Source organism: Lissotriton vulgaris, chromosome 8 (genome assembly GCF_964263255.1).
Source record: "Lissotriton vulgaris chromosome 8, aLisVul1.2, whole genome shotgun sequence".
NCBI lineage: Eukaryota > Metazoa > Chordata > Amphibia > Caudata > Salamandridae > Lissotriton > Lissotriton vulgaris.
Window position 1 is genome coordinate 1,415,651,047 of NC_141696.1, and position 19,235 is coordinate 1,415,670,281.

At 45.1% G+C, this 19,235-nt stretch overlaps 1 protein-coding gene across 1 annotated transcript in view; it reads right to left on the reverse strand.

Moving 5' to 3' along the window:
- Window positions 1-19,235, reverse strand: part of DSCAM (DS cell adhesion molecule) — a 985,823-nt gene that overhangs the window by 449,703 nt on the left and 516,885 nt on the right. The window contains exon 7 of the mRNA XM_086935432.1: window positions 3,567-3,863. Within this exon, the coding sequence (XP_086791558.1) occupies window positions 3,567-3,863 (297 nt within the window). The remainder of the gene's footprint in view (window positions 1-3,566; window positions 3,864-19,235) is intronic.

The following is a 19,235-nucleotide window of genomic DNA, read 5'->3' on the forward strand; positions in this document are numbered from 1 at the left end:
GCATGAGGAAAGTGTCTGTGCAGATTTTTTTATCATAGTTATGATGCATACATTTGTGCAAATTTTGGTAGACTAATTGTTACATCCACCAGTGTAAATATAATTTTCTCCTATATTGTGCTGAAAGAGAGAAATGTACATCTTATTTGGAATCCTTAGATAGGCATTTCTGTCTAAACATGCCATTGTGGAGATTGTCTGTGTATATTGATTGCGTAGATTTTGCAAGAATGTTTTGTGATAAGTCATGCTGATAAACAATATCACCTTATTAAGTTGCAATAAATGGAACTGAAATGGAAATGCTGTTCTTTGGGAGGGCTGTATTAAGCCTAAAGAGAAGATTGAGTTATATGGTGAGAGGATACAGGATGTGTTACATGTCTTGATTTATAAATCTTTATTGCTTCTCTTTGGAATAATCATCTGTGGCCAGTTTATCATGTAATAGGACCGAACATGATCCAGGCAGAGATATGATTCTCCTATAAAAGAGATGATATTAGGGCAAAACAGAAACACAAGAGTGCTGGGAATTTGTTTTTAAAAAGTTGGACTTCATTTCCTTCATTTGTATAGAACTGTATCCATCTGAAATACCAACAACTGGTTTGTCCTTGTCTCTTTCCATGTTCTTCAAGTATGACCTACACGTGCAGAAGATCCCTGCTTTAATTCAGTGCATGCCAATGTTACTTCGAGGGCATTCAATTTGTCCTTGAGATCCTACATTCTGTATACAATCCTTGACTTGAATGCCCGGATTGCTTGACTAGGTGCTAGGATTGCACTGTCAAGGTAGATGATAAATGGGGCCTCTTTCTCATTCCTGGTTGGCACTGACTTAAGAATAGAAGAGCAGCTGTGCGACTTGGAAAATAGAAAACAAGGTGCTCGAACCTTGTTCAATATGGATGATGCACATCGTAGTTGAACAAAATAAACAATTGCAGGTTCTATTTGTGGACTCTTTTGTTCTTAGATGTTTAGCTGAAAAGATGTAAGACAGTTGATATCTAGAGAATGCCTTTTGTCTTGTAGGTTGTTACTTCCATGAAATTGTGCTAGGTTAAGCACCCTGGTGGATAAAGCAAACGCCTATTGAGGTATGGTTTTTACTTTTTACCTGAATTAATGTAAGTGGAAAGTATTACTTTTCTCTGGTCCATGCATTCATTTTTGGTTGTTTGTTGTGCCTGGTCTAGACATGGCTACCATTGTTTCTGCAAGTCGATGTATGGGGTAGAACCTCTCTACAAGGCCTCCTCTGGAAGTCTATTTATTAATGAGCTTTTTTCTGCTCATTTTGGAACGGCCGCCATCCAAGGGCCCGATTCTGATCTTGTTCGGAAAGCCCTCCCTCCATATGATTCAGATCTGGAGAGCTTTATGAACGACTCGTGCTCTGGGAGCCGAAGCGAACGATTCCACTGTGTCCGTATAGCGACAGACTCGGTTCGCTCAGACTCCCATTGAACTGAATGGGAGCCTGTGTACCGCCGGCGTACACAGACTCCCATTGCAAAAAAGTGTGGGTGGGGAAAAGCCTGCACCCTGTGGCAGGCCCCCCATAGTGCCCGCCACACTGTGCATGCATGGAAAGGGGGGACCCATGGGTACCCCCCGGTGACCAATTCAGATGGCCCCGGGTGAAGGGGGTTCAGCCACGGCCCCGGAAGTCGATTCCAACAGCTGCTTCGTCACAGGCAAAACTGAGTCGATAGGGCTGTCCGAATCGTGCATCGTAGTTACTCGTTCGGAAGCTAGCTCCATTGTGCAGCACGAATCAGCTGCGAACGAGTCGGACTGACAGGATCGGGTTCGGATACGATTTGGTCGGTGCAGGCGAGTTCTTTGCATCGTACTTGGTCGTCCGGAATGGGGGACGATTCAGTCAGAAACATTTACTCATTCCAGAGCCCATCTGGAGGCCTTCCGAATGCGTTCGGAATCGGACCCTAAGTGTTCAATTTCTAATTTTGTTTTATGTAACGTCTTTTCATAATTCCAAGCTACAAATTGAAGAGGCAGTTGGCATAGATCCGAGAATCCACTCAGTTACAAAATGGCCACTGCATATGACTGTTTTTAGTTATGTTTAACTTTCTTTGTGAACGTCCAAGGCAAGGAAGCACATATGCACAGGAACATTTGATGTATCATAGGGTTTTACCCATTCTGTGCCTATGTGGAAATGCACTGATTCATAAGTCTCCTTTCTTAATTGTGACATTTGTGACATCCTATGGGATTTTGTTCTTAGATTCCTCCTTTACAAGCCTCAAAGTGCCTTAAGATGGCTGCTGACCAGTTTTTGCATGTTTGTGGATGTTTGGTAGAAGATCATACCATCTCTTTTTTTCACTAAGATGGAGTTGTCAGGTGGGCCGAGAGTGAAGCACTTGTGTGTTCTGCGCATGGGCGTGTAAGGAGCTGGAAGGGCAGGCATAGCCCCACTGGGAGAAAAAGTAGGAAGAGATAAGGATGAGAAAGTGCTCACATATACTGTAACTGTGAAGTGCCATACTAGGTGAATAACTTGTTATTAATCACCTAATTAGTTAATGAAGTTCCTCTTCCCAGTTAAAATTTGCAGCTGAAAACCACAATACATATGACAGGTTTTTTTAAAAAATCTGGCAAAATGGAAAATCTTTCCAACTTAACTTTACACAAGCTGGCTATGGTGGCCCTGTGGATAAATGCATCTACTGCAGAGGTTGCATATGAGACTATGGACACGGCCCAATATTTGAATCCCGTAAAGTCCACCTGGCCTATTAAACTTCCTAGGTCAATTAATTGTATACCATACCCTTTTAAATATGTTATGTATCAATAGCATCATGATACATCTCACAGAGGTGGTGTTGTTTACAAGCAAGCTTGTTATATTAGTGGCTTCCAAAGTTTCTTATAGAAGTGGATACCCGTTTGTCTTTAATATTCTTAGCATATATTGGCTGGATATTGGACTTAGAGTGGGTGATTGGTAACTGTGACTACAACTCCAAGATTGGAATTAAAGAAAAAACACAAAAAAACCTTCATGCCCTGCAGTAAAGTGAAATGTATGGTCTATTGCTTCCACTGATCTGGTGGGATTTTCTTTAAAGAAAATTGAACAACAAGCGGGTGTGGGGAAGAAAGGAGGTCTAAGGCATCTATGACACATAAATAAAAGAACAGTGATCTAGTCATTTCATGGCACTGTACACAAAATGAAGATGGTTAGTATGCTGCATGGCAAGAAGCAAGTTAACAATCTGAGCACACAAGCCACTCCTACCACCATTAGAAAGTCACAAAGAGGAGGGGACAGTTTCATGCATAGCAACAAACAAGGAAATCCATACGCATCATTTAGGCACATGTGCAGAGTAGGAACAATGACCAACAACAGCGTCACCACAGACCACAGAACTCGAACAACAAACTCAGACTGAGGAAAGGGGCAACCAAGAGAAATATCTAACAGCATCGCAAGACTCAACTCAACGCAGGCATGCAGCAACGCCACAAGAATGAGCTATGTGTGTTTTTTGAGGAGTTGATTTGACAAGCACCTCTTACGTTTATTCGAGCCTGGTACTGGACGACACCGGCTGAGTTGTTTGCAGTGCAGCGGTAGACCCCACCATCGCGGACTTGCGTGTTGGTGATGTTCAGGTAGCTGACCACATTGCCCTCAGAGGTGATGATCTGGCTGATGCGGTGGTTGCCATTTTTGATGATGGGGTCGTCGTCCAGGGTCCAGGTAATTGTGGGAAGAGGGGTCCCCTTCACGTTGCACATGAGGGAGATGGGCTCACTGGGCAGGACCATTTTCTCACTGAAAGCTGAGATTATTTTTGGCGTTCCATCTGCATAGGGTGAAAAGGAGGTATTAGAAAGAGGTCACACGTCAAGTAACCAATGCATATGTTTCTGAAACAGCGGAGAAAGAGTCGCAATATGCATTATTGTGGGCTGGACAGAATTAAATTATCAATTTCAAGTTTTCAATTTATAGAATTCTTTAAAACACCTACAAAAAGGCTGTTTCAATATCTCTACCTAGCGCAATAGACAGCAACAAATGTTAACAGAGCACATAAAAGCGATTGGTCAATTACCAACAAATTTCATTGTTTAAATCCTACAATAAGAAATATCAAATATTGTCCACCTCAAGCCCATCCGCCCGTTTCAATAAATATCAGAGAAAGCAAGATAGCACAGTGAGTTAAGCACTTGCTTCTGATATTTTTGTGTGTATATCTGCGTTGTTGAACAGCAGAGCACAGGTAATGTCACTTAAACTGACCATAGCTTTGAGCTCTAAAAGTGTTTTCACTACCGCATTTAAAATGCAATATAAATGTACAGAATTTGAGAATTTAAGAAAATAATCCATACTGGCAAGGGAGTTGCTCTAGTTGCTGGCCAAACTGAACTACAAATGATCCTTGATCTCTACTTCCTTTGGTACAGTCTGTCACCTTTTGCTGTAAAAAGGATTATGATATTGGAATTAGATGGACTGCTCTGCACTGGTTAAGCTCTTTCCCTAAGGGAAGGAGCCAAACAGAAACCATGCCACCTTTCAGATCATCCACCATGACTTTAGACTGTGGTGTTCCTCCGGGGTTGTCTTAGAGTCCAACTTTTTCAATTCTATTTGTGACCCCTCCTGTAGAGCCAATCAGGGACCCCCAGCTATCATGTGTCTGCTATGTAGATAATGCACAAATTGCACTGATAATTGACAGTAATGGAGATTTGTGCTGTCAAATTTTTGTATCAGGGTTGAAATTCGTGGCCAACTTGATTTCTTCTAGCTGACTGTAGTAAAACTGAGGCGCTTATTCTTGGTGGCTTCCCTTCACTTTGGACGGACAGCTGGTAGCCTGTGAACGCGGCAAATGCCCCTCCCTAGTCTTTGATGTTAGAAATCTGGCAGCAACCAAGGATGACATAATATGAATATAAGGACCCCCTGCTACTAACATCTCTTCTGAGGGCAGGGAAAATAGAATTGTTAAAGAAATATTCCCTAGGCAACTATTTGTCTGTTAAGTATACAAGACCATTATTCGTTCACGATAGGAGAAGACTCAGTGTACTACAATTATCCATTAAAAAAATCTTTTTATTCATACAAAATCATTTAAATAGACCAGCATTAATTCTGTTTTACTGTTTGGATAAACATTTATGGGACAATAACATCACAATAAAAACAGCAATTATGATAGTGATAGTTGTTTTCCAAATGCCTCATACAACAAGTAAAGCTGTAAGTCCTATAAATGTGGTCCATATAGGAATAACTGTACAACCAATCATAAGGGTAAATGTATACAAATTTATAAAGATAATACCAGGAAAATGGTACAAATGAAAATCAAAAATGCAATAAGTTTCAAGATGCAGTTTGGTGGCTTTTAATTCAATGATGATTGTTCTTTAACAATTGCAACAATTGATGACACCACAAATCTATGTGTCATCTTATTGCTTTCATCATCTCAAGATCCTGAGAATGTCATTCCTTTCCTCCGTACTTCGGCTGATTTTCACATCATTCAAGAACTGGTGTGTTCCCGGCTGGATATACCAAAGCTTTATTTCTGGGTCTACCTATCCAGCTAAGTCATCGGCTTCAGATGGTGCAAAACTGTGATACTTATTTGCTACTCAATATCCCACTCCAGGTTCATAACCCCAGTCAACTGAGTTTGTTCCATGGGCTTCCTGGGGAGAAATTCTATTTGTTTTATAGGGTGACACAGTTCAGGTTCTGCATTTATCAAATAAATGTTTACTTGCTTCTCCCTAACAAGACTTTGAATTCATCTAAGCTCATTTCCTCAGGATTCCCAAGAGTAAAAAAGCACCCAATGGTGGTTTTTACTTTGCCTTTCAGGTGACCTAGTGGGACTTTCTTCCTTTTCATATATGATGCCAGACCAAGTTGACAGCTTTAGAAAGCAGCTTAAAAAGTGATTATTCTCTCAGTAGGATTGTAACTATTTGCTGTTGTTGTGCTAGCACTAGGATACTGTTTGGATAGTTATCTGCTTTAGGAACTCATAAATAACAATACCGGAAAATAGCCCAGGATAAAAAGAGAGAGTAATCTTGCTCCATGGGAAGTTCAATTTAACCCATGAGTCATAGACTAATTTACTCCACAAGCAAAGAATGGACCCTATGTCATGTGCAAGTACCACACAGCACTGAAATTCTCCATGTGAACCTTTATGCTGTTTCCGTATGCCCTTAAGTAGCCGCACAACCCTTAAAATTATCAGCCGCTTTGGCCATCAGGTAATACCTGTGCTGCAGTTTTGCATCCAGAATTTCCTGTGCTCATGGATAATTCCAGGATGGAAACTTATCCTAGGTTTACGGGATGTCCCCTCAGGGATGGGGATTTACAATGGAAATTGGTCTTACCCCGTTGAGTTCTACAGGTACTTGCCCAACTCTAGGCCTTTTCAAAGGACCTATTTGACAGTTTTGACCTCGCTTGAATGTGCACCTGGAAGCATCTAAGGCAGTTCTGCGTGCACATTGATGCCAACTTGGTGATGATCCAGTGGGGGAGAGGGTGGTAAGGTGAGCATGAGGGAAACAAAGCATATACATCTAGTGGCTGAATAGCACAATGTGAAACCAGAAAACCTGGGATTAATCTCAGCGTCCCCACTTCACCAAAATGTGTGATCTTAGGAAGCTCATTTATTTCACTTTCCGTCCTTTTTCTTCATTATCACATATAAAGGACCTCAAAATGCATTGGTTCGGGATGTGTACTGCACAAAACCTTCTCCTGTGTTTGATTTAATAAACTAGAATGTTGTTCATGTGTAATAGGTACCTAGGGCACCCTGATATTGTGCACTTACATAACAACTGACATGTCTCGTAGTTCATTATAGGCATTGTTGTCAGTGTGGGGGGGGAATTAATGTTTTTAATTTCATATTTTAAAACTGTCACTTTAAAAAAATACAACAAAATGTACTGTAATCTGATATACTTAGGTGAAATGGTTCTGCATGTTACAGAAATACTTTGAATTTTGAAGAGGCCTTATTAAATTTATTTAAAAAATGTTTATTGTTGGTGCTAAATCGAGTGAACAGCGGCCCAGTTCTGCTGTTGATCAGGGGATCCGCATGTAAAGGTCAGGAGGGCTGCATGTGACCCCTTGGGTCGTACCTTGAGAATCCCTGCTCCAATGTACCTCTATATGCTTTCCTGTTTATGATGTCCAAAACCACTTGCTTGGTATTGGTGACATCACTTCAGCTGCTTATAAAGGTAGTGCTTGCTTGTAGTGTGGCACAACACGCATCAACACGCATCTTATCTTTTGTTGCATGCACCTTTGTTGTGTGCCTCCACACCTGTCATTGTCACCATCAAATTCAATGGTGATAAAGACTTTACAAAGTAACAAAAGGGGGTATGGAGTTCCTTGAGAAAAATGTATTGAATAGAGAGGACAAGTCGGTTTTAGAACTGAGGAATCAGATGGGGGCATCTGCTTTCTCAGGAGCAAGAGTCCTCACACACCCAGATGGGTGTCATGCTTCATAATAGGGCATGCTCCTCGTCAGGTCGGAGTTGACGTGCCCGAGAAGAAGTGTATATAATGATACCTTCAGCTAGAGGTGGCAGATATGGGGTAGGTTACTTAATGTACTTTGTGTCACTACACATTGTAGTTCCAGCCAGCAAAAACTAGTGTGGCCTTTGCATCCACCCAAGAGGTTCTTACCATCATCCCAATTTGGGTTGTTGTCCTACCAATACTGAAGGTATAATTATATACATTTCTTTTCATTTTAAATTAATGTAATGATTAGGTACTATTTACTCACATTACTAAAACATTTCCAATCACTATTTAGGTAAGGAAGCCCCAGATCCTGATGAATTGCCCTTGATCAATAACAACTAATAGCTGCAAGAAACATGCCTACCCACTTATTCACAATTTTATGAGCTGACACAGACCATTACTTCTGTTTTCAGCCACCATTATTATTTTTTTAATCTAGACAAGTGGACACATAATAAAACTGCTACGGTACCTTTTAGACTATTTTAACTCACCTACACTCACACCAATCTACACTCAGAGCCCATACACGTATACCCACACTTCACAAAGGCATAAAACAAAAGATCTCTGGCGTAGAATCCCCCTCGAGGGTGATCGCCGGGCATTGCAGCGAGGAGTATGACATATGATGAAGCGTGACACCCATCTGGGTGTGTGAGGGCTCCTGCTCCTGAGCAATCGGACGCCCCCCCCCCCATCTGATGACTTCAGTTCTAAAACTGACCTGTCCTCCATATTCAATACATTTTTCTCAAGAAACTGCATGCCCCCTTTTGTTACTGTAGAACTGTTTGGAGCACATATGTTGGACTTTTATGTGCTGCTTGCCACCCCTCTTGCATAAAGATTAAGCATTTACTACATATTTTGCCTCATCCTTTCCAAACCCCACCCTCTGCTCTCTCTCTCTCTCTCACTATATGTCTAAAGGCATCATCATGTCATCCCCCAATATCCAATAGCAGCCAACTGTGTTGAATATATAGCAACTGACGCCCGACAAATAAACCATTGCGCACACTCAGTGCACACACTGCCTTTGATGACAGCTTTTTTGGAGATCAAAGTCGGCATTATTTTCGCATTGAGACCCAGCGTCTCTGAAATCTTCCCCGCTGTCGATCTCTGATAACCTGCTCTCTCCCAACATCATTATAGATTATCAATACGCTCTTTCGTCTTTCTTAGTCAGACAAGATGGTTGCCGGGGAAACTGGGACTCGGCTAGTGATCTCTCAATTTTTTTAATGCATGAAGACTCTAAAAATAGAGGCCACGCATTGGCTGCACTACAGCCTCATTAGAGCGCGGGCCCTGTACAAATTGATTACCCTCCATACTTGATTATTTTATGAAATGTTGTGTCACTTAATATGATCTCCAGCTCTTTCAACTGATTTTACGGTTAGATGTCCAAGTTCATTACCGGCAGTGAGATGCTCACACCAGCGAATGCGCTTGGACCAGCGTTCTATTTCACAGCACCGCTCTTCCACATGGCTCCTTTAGACATGGTTGGAAAGAAGGGTTTTAAGGATTCTTTCGATTTATTCTCGTCTCCATGTCGTGTATGTCTATGTGCTTTTTGACAGCTTCTGAAGGAAGGGCCTTATGCAGATGAACACATGCAGCCTGGCCTGAAGATCCCGTGATCTTGTCTGACTGCGGTACTTAGTTAGTTACTTAGTCTAATACTGGAATAAGAGATGATACACACATGTGGGCCCAGCAAGAATAGACCTCAGACTCATGTGTGAGATCAATTTTATCATCTTTGATTCTGGTTCACCACTTTTTGATCCAGAAATTGATTCTATGAGAATTGATGTTTCTGAGCCCAGAATAGCTGCACACTGACCTATGTTTGTAAAACCAAAGTCCGGGGCCAATGTAAGGATTTATGCCACCTCAGACTAAGTTACATTTTTTAGGCCTCTCCTCATTCTTCAGTTAACAGGGCATCTTTGGGTGTTTGTAAACACTGTCTGGTACTCTGGGTGGATGTCCAATTTTACTTTGCCTTACACCCGCCTCAACAGTCTTTCATGGCGTTCAGCTAATGACATCAATGCTTCTTGCAAATGCCTTAAACCTGAAATAGCAATACTAACCATCAAGTCACAGCAGGGTCATTTTTGTTGGACGGAAGTTTGATGGTGAAATCGAGCCTCTAACTAATTAATAATAATTTAGTTCTAGGTCTCACTCACAGAGAGGTTCAGCTGACTGTTGGCAAAGACTTATTACATCAAATACAGACAAAATGGGCTTTGTGTCCATCCGCTGCTTATGATTCAAAGTTGTTCTTGTCTTTCTTAGTTCCATGCATCTGACTCAATGGCATTTGTCTCTGTGCTTGTGTTTATTCTACCTAGGGAACATTTTGGACTCACTGTGTTTGGATGAGCTCTGTCTTTCAGAGCTGATGTGAGAGGATTACATTTTTATTTTGTTTTCAGCTCTGCAGGAGAGTCCATTGCTTTCTTCACTCTCTCTCCCTTCTACCCCTTCACACTTTATTTATTTTTCACTCATGTATAATTTTTACTTTTTGCAAGGGCCTGGCAGTTGCACACTGCTATCGTATCATTCATGTTTTTCTTTGTGCTCTCCCTCTTTCCCCCACCTTTCTGTTCTGCACTTGTTTGCTTTTATTTCTAAATTATTGCGAAGCCAGGCAGCTGCACACTGCTACTCGTTTGTTCCTCATGCACTACCCCTAAATTGTCACTGTTCTTTCTCCTTGCCACAATTTGCATTGCATCCCGAGAATACATTATTTTTGATGTTCCCATTCCAAAATGGCCATCAGCCCACTTAGAACACTAAATTAACAGTGAAGCATTAAGATGGCTGCCGTATATGCATGAATATGGTGGCCATCTTTGAACATTTGTTTTTGATTTAGTAAAGATAATTCAGAGATTGCCACCACATGCTCACAATCTGAGGACCTCTTGTAAAGATTGCCCTTTTATGGCAGTTCTCAGATCTGCTGACTAAAATAGACTGGGTGAGAAACAGTGAGCATCTGAGTGCTTCAGTCAGATTGCTTTGTTTGATTCATATGTTGCATGGTTATAGCTGTGCATGGTTCAAACATGTTTCTAGAATTGACGGCGAGGAAAATGTGGGCTTTTTAGTAAAAAGGTGCAGCTTCTATGTCATTATAGATAACGGTAAGATGCATTATCAATATGAGTACATCCACTATCTGTATTTAGCTTTAGTTGTTTTAACTTGTATTTATATGATTACAAGTATATGTGGCCTATTTTTTTATGTTAATGACTCATGGGCCAAAAACGAAAGGATTTGCACTGGCTGACTGAGTCTATCCTTTTTAAAGAGATTAGCAATACGGTGCGCTGTTTGGGCCATCCTTTTCCTCCAACAAAAAAGACTGTTGCATCTATTGGTTTCTTGTCATCTGAGAACACATCTTCTGGGCTCTAACGCCAACAACTGTCCAAGGCAGAGTCCACTGACTGGTTTATGTCAAAGATTGCTAACCTATCCTGGGCACGTCTCCAGCGAGTCCTGTGCATGCAACGTGTCATTAAAAAGAGCAATGCCTTTTTTTGCATTTTTGTTGTTTGGAAGGCTTGCTTATTGCCACTTATTGTGTGCGGATGATAGAACAATATTCTTGAGTGGACTTGGGTGCAGTCCCAGAATCAGTGGGACCCAGACTCTGACACATGACCCCAGGTCTCCTAGGAACTGCAGGCCACTGGGGGCCATGGTAAAAGAAGGAAGTCCCCTGTCTACTGTGAGAGTTCCCCGTGCCAGACCTCTTGTTTTTATAACGTCATCTCTAAGTTTTCTTGGGAACTTCTTCAGGAACACTACCAGCTGTGATCCCTGAGAAGGTATTGCTAAAAAAAACATCGTCAATAGAAATGGAAGATTATACCCTTTCAAAATGTTACCCTCAAGTGTGACATTCACCATGGAGTTTATCTATGGATGAAATCTGCCTTGTGATATTATCACACAATATCTGCAATTACCATCACCCTGGAGTGGAGGGGAGATATTTACAGCTAGAGGTGTTTCTCTCCAGTCATAGGCGTCTAGGAATGGAAGTCTTGGAGGTATCTATGGGCCCGATTCACAGAACTAACTTAAGACAAAATCCTAAACTTACTACTTTTGGTATTCACAGAAGTTAGGATTTTGTCTTAAGTTTGTCTTAAGACAGACTTAAGACAGGCTTAAGTTAGGATTTTGTCTTAAATTTGTCTTAAGTTTGTCTTAAGACAAACTTAAGACAAAATCCTAACTTCTATGAATACCAAAAGTAGTACGTTTAGGATTTTGTCTTAAGTTAGTTCTGTGAATCGGGACCTATGTGTTTAAGTATTTGGGCTCTCCTAAGCTCCAAGTGTTAGATGTGATGGTTGAAAGAGCCACATGGAGTCTTCTTCAAAAGTAACCTTAAACTCTCTACATTCATCAGTTCAACCTCAATTTCAGTCTGTTATCAACTACTGAACATCCACGTAATGGGTCCTGGCTTTGCAAAAGGGATTGAGGGAAACCAAGGTCTTCCTTGGTCTCCCCCTTTAACTCCTTATAGCTCCTGAAGTCTTCAACTTCTCCCTATAAAACCTTCGGGTTACTGCTCAACTTCTTATCACTGTCTCCTTTAAATCTTGCTGACAATAGTATACTCCAATTCAGCATTGCTCACTCCAAACATAACTAAGGCTATTTCCCTCTAGACTCTTAACCATATTAGATTGCAAATCCCCAATTCCTTCACAATCCACAAATTGCCCTATAGGTTCATGTTATTCTGTTGTTGGCCCACTACTGCTGAAATGTTTTTTGCAATTAAACTGGCATAGTTGACTTTTTTGTATTCCAGCTGAAATGTGTAAGTGAATGGCTCCTTTCTCCACTCACTTGTGGATCAAATTGTGAAACAGCCATGTAGCAACAGAGGCCGCCCAGTGTGTCAAAAGTAAAATTAAATGTATCTTTGCATTTTCAATTCGCTTTGTAAGTCAGCTGTAAATGTGCATTCAAAAGTAATTGACAGCTGCCGATTGTTAAACTCCATAAAATAGAATGGTGCACTGACCTTCCGACCAAAAATGGGCCTGGAGCCATGCCTATGCAAGGATGTACGTCTTTACAACGCATGCTGTTACAACGCATGCCATTACGATGCAACTTTTACAACGCAAGTCATTACAACGACTTGCGTTGGGGGGCGCTGGATAGTGAATAGTTTAATTTACTATTCCAACTCCAGTCCCCGTGGATAGTAGGGAAGGTGTTGGATAGTAAATGAACCTATTCCCTATCCTGGAGCGCCCCCCAGCGCAAGTCGTTGTAATGACTTGGGTTGTAAAAGTTGCGTTGTAATGGTAGTGCGGAGTAATAGTTGCGTTGTAAAGGATGTTTCCCCCTGTGCAAGTAGTATTTTAAAAGTGAAATATTTAGTTTAACCACTTTTCCATTAAATTGGGTTAAGAAATTGCTAGTAAGTAATTAAGGAAAATATAAATCAATGAATACATTATATTTTCTTTACTCACATGACTAAAATGACTTTTGTAGGGTTGTCAAATTTGTGCCTCGAGGTTTGGCATGCTTTCTTAAACTTTGCTGTATACCAAAAACTCCTGGGGCTCTGGGCCTGGACTGCATATGAAACTGTTATCCACACTTTTAGCTTGACCTTGGTGTCACACTAGCCTGGTGTGTCTGCATAGGCCTAGAACTGTCCCTATTATTGTGAGCTCACTGACCTGTCTTCTTACATAGAGGAATGCACCAATCATGCCCTCATAGTAAGCAGCTGGCGGCTGGCCTGGATACATGACATACAGTGGTGGCGGCATCATGCTGCGTTTAGTGAATCCACCGCCTGGCCAGCCCTCTTTCTGTGTCTCAAGGAGAGGGTGTTCTACTGACCAGTCTCATGTAAAGTCCTGCTGTGATGTCAAACCTGGCTTTGACTTCCTGTGTGCATGCCGGTGCGTGAGTGTGTGCAGTGCCTGTGTAGCACCCATGTGGTAGTAGGACTCTGTGTGTTGTGTGAGTCTAAGTACCGTGGCCAGCTGGACCATTGTGGATGCTCTGGTTTAGCACTGCACAGGATGGAGGATGAGGACCACTCGCCCAGGCAGTAGAAGTGTTCAGTCTGCATTCCTGTGAGGTGCATGGACACAGGGCTCCTTTTATAAAGGCCATTGTATCCTTGTTAGCAAAGGAATACTGGTTAATTCTTTCTGAGCACTGCTATGTGTTCCTAAGCAGGGCCTGCCCCTTTTTAGGTTTCGACCTGGCGAGGGGCACGAAAGTGCCCCTCCCAGTTCGAAAACTTTTGTCTTCAGTATGGATGTCGGCACCGCCTCTGCCTCTCATTGGCTAGCTCCATAAATGGAGGCTAGCCATTGGGAGACAGAGGCTGTCAATCGCGCTTTCTCTTGAAAACGCGATTCGGGGCGTTTCTGGTGCTTTTTTAAGCCCCGCCCCTTTGTCCCGGGCCGCGCTGCGATTGGCTGCCGGCCCGGGACACCCCCGTGACGTCATTCCCGGGCCGCGCTGTGATTGGCTGCCGGCCCGGGACATCTCCGTGACGTCAGCCAATCACAGCGCGGCCCGGGACCTCAAAAATCTTAGCGTGCGTCTACAGCCTTAACTATGTTCGCTTTTCAAGATATTCACCCCTCTGGGGTAGAGTGGGTTTTTAAAAATGAGACCACTTCCGTCGTTTAATTCCTATTGTAACGCACTGTGAAGCGCTGGGTCTTTTATGTAAGCCCTCTCCATAGAGGTGACACGTCTCTAGCTCTTGTAAGCTTTAACCCTAAAAGCAATGAGATCCGTGCCGCGCACAGCTCCTGTGCTGTGTAGCGCTTAGTGGTGTATGCGTAATTGGGTGAGGAGGGAGTCTTCAGAGGGTCACGCCGCTGGCCACGTGATGCGGTTCCACCCCAGAAATGAGCTGACTTCGCCCACCGCTTCCCCTAGTCTGTACCTCACGAACTCCTGTCTCGCAGCTCTCTGGAGAGATTTCTATCCGAGGAAGCGAGCCGATCCCGCCCGAACCCAATTTGCATTCACGGCCGGGGGCAGAAAAAAAGTGCCAATCGTGCCCGTCCCCTCTCCCCCTCGGCTGATACCCTTTTATTTCACCAACCCTTTATGAGGGGAGAGAGACATGGGGCCCAAGTCACTGCTTGTCAATCAGTGCCACGACCACATCTCGCGCACTTTGAAGTTTCTGCGATGGCTCAAGTGCTTGCCCCAGAGCACTACACAGCATCACACGTGGGTCAATATGTAGTTGAGCTTATATCCAAGGTGTTAGCCCCTAGCAGCCAAATGGGCACCCGAGGCCAGCAATGCCTCACTGAACTCGCTGGCAATTCGTCCTGCGACGTGCAGAACATCTGACAGGCGCTCCTTTTAGCTTCAAGGCGCTACACTCTGGAGCCCGTTCAAAAGATACCTCAGACGTGAGGAGAACCACACAAAATTCCACCGAGGGCGAAAAGCCACCTCTTCTGCCAGCTACGCCCCCAGACATCCTGACATCGCGGCTGGTTCCAACGCCCTGGATCAGTCCTGGCTACTTCAATTCAGCGAGTTTCTCTTTGACAAGCTCATTGAGTCCCATTGCTAAGCGCTAGAAAGTGCCTTGGCAGCACCACAGAAAAAGTCTTAAAATAAATAGAGCGGACAAACGAATACAGGCAAATTCATATGGGTGAGCTCCTTAATATGAACACGCGGGCAACGAAACGTGGCACACGGAGAGGAGGCAGAGGCTGGGCGGATGGGAGAGAGGGGGCCACTGGGGTCGAAGAGTAAGCTTGTCAAGCCGCCTGTTCCTTTGGGGCTGGTGTTGTCTAAAGACACCAAACAGTTTAGGTTGCCAAATCAAAAGCACATTGGAAGAGACATGATCGAAATATGACTTTGCAAGGTGTGCCAAGGTACAATATTCAAGAAAAGAAGAGACGTCTTCAAGTAAGTTCCAATAAAGATTTATTCTGGCACATCAACTTATCACGGGACTGCATCTGTCTTCAGTGAAGCATAAGTAGTTCAACTGTTAGTGCTTCAGCAAAGAACAGCCGGGAGCCCGGCCAGAGACGAGGGAGGCGGGGATCTGTTGTGGGAGGGGAGGCGGGGATCTGCTGTGGGAGGGGAGAGGGAGGCGGGGAGATGCTTTAGCAAAGAACAGCTGCCGGGAGCCCGACCAGAGACGAGGGAGGCGGGGATCTGCTGTGGGAGGGGAGAGGGAGGCGGGGAGAGCGGAGGCCGTGCTACATCGGCATCGGGACCGGCTGCGGCTCGGGAGGCGGAGATCTGCTGTGGGAGGGGAGGAGGGGAGGCGGGGATCTGCTGTGGGAGGGGAGAGGGAGGCGGGGAGATGCTTTAGCAAAGAACAGCTGCCGGGAGCCCGACCAGAGACGAGGGAGGTGGGTATCTGCTGTGGGAGGGGAGGCGGGGATCTGCTGTGGTAGGGGAGAGGGAGGCGGGGAGAGCGGAGGCCGTGCTACATCGGCATCGGGACCGGCTGCGGCTCGGGAGGCGGAGATCTGCTGTGGGAGGGGAGGAGGGGCAGGACCAGTTCCCCTATCTTTTCAGTCCATCCATCGTGGTGTATACTTTGGTGGGATACCTGTTGAAGTGTATACTTTTTTTTCTTCCTCAATGAACTGCTAGAGCATACTCCCTTTTCCTCAGAACAGTGATTCCTAACCTTTTGACTTCTGTGGACCCGCACTGAATTAATATTGTAATCCCGGGACCCCTAATCAGAGCTTTAAATGGGCTGGTACTGTCCGGTACGGAGTATCGACACTTTTTTATTTTGAGGAGATTACTGGCACTTATCAAGAGAAATGCAATGCTTTTAATTGCAGAGTACCAGCAATTTTCAGAAAAAAGCAGGTACTCTGGTTCAGAGTACCTGCACTTTTATTTTCCAGTTTCAAGCACTGCCCCATGTATGTAATGAGTTGAGCCTCAAAACAACACGCAAATACAGGAGCTAGCGTCCATCAAACAAATACACAAACAGATGACAAAATATTTTATTTAATTCACAAATATTAAAAAATCAGTTTGTTTTAGTTGGAAGGGTTGTAGCGTTTCTAAATTCATCTGAAGCCACCTATCGTTCATATTCTATTCTGTTTGATTCTCCCGTAGAATCAATCCCGGGGTGCAAACTTAATGTCTCGCTCCCAATTATTCATATACGCGTGATCAGAAAATATTTTATTTTCCAAGACGTTCCAGGATGCTCCAAGCCTTGCAGATTCCCCCGGAGTTCCCCAAAACATAGTTTATGGAGCACTACAAGATTAGAATACTTATAAGGCACAAGTTTGTCATACTGCAAGAAGTTACGAACGTGTCATGTTTGTGCGCTGGTTTTACTTAAAAATGGTGATAAAGTAATTCAAACCTTTTCTTTTTATGTTGGTGAATTGTCAATTTCACTTTTTTAGGTTTCGACCTGGCGAGGAAGTTCCCCTCCCAGTTCGAAAACTTTTGTCTTCAGTATGGATGTCGGCACCGCCTCTGCCTCTCATTGGCTAGCTCCATAAATGGAGGCTAGCCATTGGGAGACAGAGGCTGTCAATCGCGCTTTCTCTTGAAAACGCGATTCGGGGGCGTTTCTGGTGCTTTTTTTAAGCCCCGCCCCTTTGTCCCGGGCCGCGCTGCGATTGGCTGCCGGCCCGGGACACCCCCGTGACGGCATTCCCGGGCCGCGCTGTGATTGGCTGCCGGCCCGGGACACCCCCGTGACGTCAGCCAATCACAGCGCGGCCCGGGACCTCTTCGCTTCTCCCGCCTCTCTGGCTTTCCCTGTCCCTCTCTCTCATCTCTCCTGTCCTACCTTGCCTGCCCCGTCTCGTGCTCTCGCTCCCATCCTTCCCCACCCGGCTGTCCTCCGCAGCGCCCTCTCTTCGGCCCTTCTAACTTCCCCGTAGTGTTTTATCAGCATCTCCGTTCTCAGACACTACCTCACCCAGGTGATACCGCCCTTCTCTCTCCAATGCCACACGGCCTCGCTTCTACTCCCCTATGCCTCGTGCAGACACTTTACCCCTCTCCGCACGCTTCTGGTATTCCACTTTCTGCCTCTCCAGTGCCATTTCCTCCTCCTCTGTCTCCTTTGTATCTCGGTTTCCACCTCTCTTCACCTCTGCCCCTCGGGCCATCCCACCTTCCTCCCTCTCCTCCCCACATACTGTTCCCGGTCTCCACACCTCATATCCCACCCCAGACTACACCTTCCACCCCTCCTGTCCCTGTCACCCTTTCTTCTGCTCTCCCTTCTTCCCACTCACCCTCCCTCCTTTATACCACTCTCCCTCAGCCCGGCAGGACAGACTGCCAGCGCCGGAGGTGGCCGGCTCTAGGAGTCTCCCTCGTGCACTTCTTCCAGGCGCAGCGAGCCTCTCTGCTTCGAGAAGAGGACCGGCCGAGTTGGCATTTACAGCAGGTCGGAGGGAGCGCCCTGCCCCTCCCCCAGTCCCCCCCCCCGTGCGCCCACCCATCAGGGAACTTCAGCTGCCGGGCAGTGTGCAGCGCGGTGCGGTGCAGAGGAGGTGCAGCATGCAGCGGCGGGCGCACAGCAGGCAAAGTCAAGGCAAGTACTGGCTGCACGCGCTGCGGGCGGGCGGTGCGGGTGCCTGCGCCTGGGGGGTGGTGGGTAGCAGGCTGTATGGTCACCCCAGATAGCCCCCGGCTCGTGCGGTAGCCCCTCTCCTCCGGGGCCAGGCGGAGAAGAAGCCCCCTCCCTCTGGCATGGGGGAGGGGATGCTGCAGTCCCGCATGGTCCACTGTGCTCGGTGTAACCTTCACTGCTGCAGAGCGCTCCAATACCTCTCTGGGGGCCGAGTACAAGGGGGTGCGGGGGCGCGAGGACGCAGGCACCGGGGCCGCACCGAAATGTCACATGCGTACCCTGATTTAAGAGGGTCAGGCTTCATTTTTGGTGACTGTATATTTTGTCTGCTCTGTCCTTATTTATTTCTAAGGCCCCACGTTATATAGTCCACAAATACGTTCAGTATCACAATTTGCCCCAAAATGTCCTTCAGAATTGCTTGAAAGGGGTGAGAGCCCGGGCATCACTGCTCCCCGAAGAGATGAGCAGAAAAGCGCCTTGCTCCGCCGCTTTCCTCCTCTCGCCGTCTCGTTGGGACAGATGTGGTGATATATATACTGAACGTGACATGTAATGGAGTAAAAGCAGCACCGCGTGACATCACACGCTGCGGCGTGGCGAGGCTCATCCTGGCCGAGGAAGAGCTGGCATGGGAATCAAAAGGGGTCAATCCCAGTTTCCTTTTCAAAGCCCAGTTGTCACGCACATAGCAAACCCGAGCTGGCCTGCCCCGTCCCCTGCACAGTCTCGGTTCTTCAGATGCAAAGGGTCCTTACCAATGCGCCCTAGGGATACAAAGTAGATTCTGATAACAGGGCTGTAAGTACAGGCAGGTCTGTCATTCTCTGTCTGTAAGATTTGAACTGACAGTGACTTTAGCCGCATTAGTCCAGTCTCACGTTTATTTTTTTAAGGCACAGTTTTGTTTTCTTGTTGATCTGTGACACTTTGCCACAGGTCAAC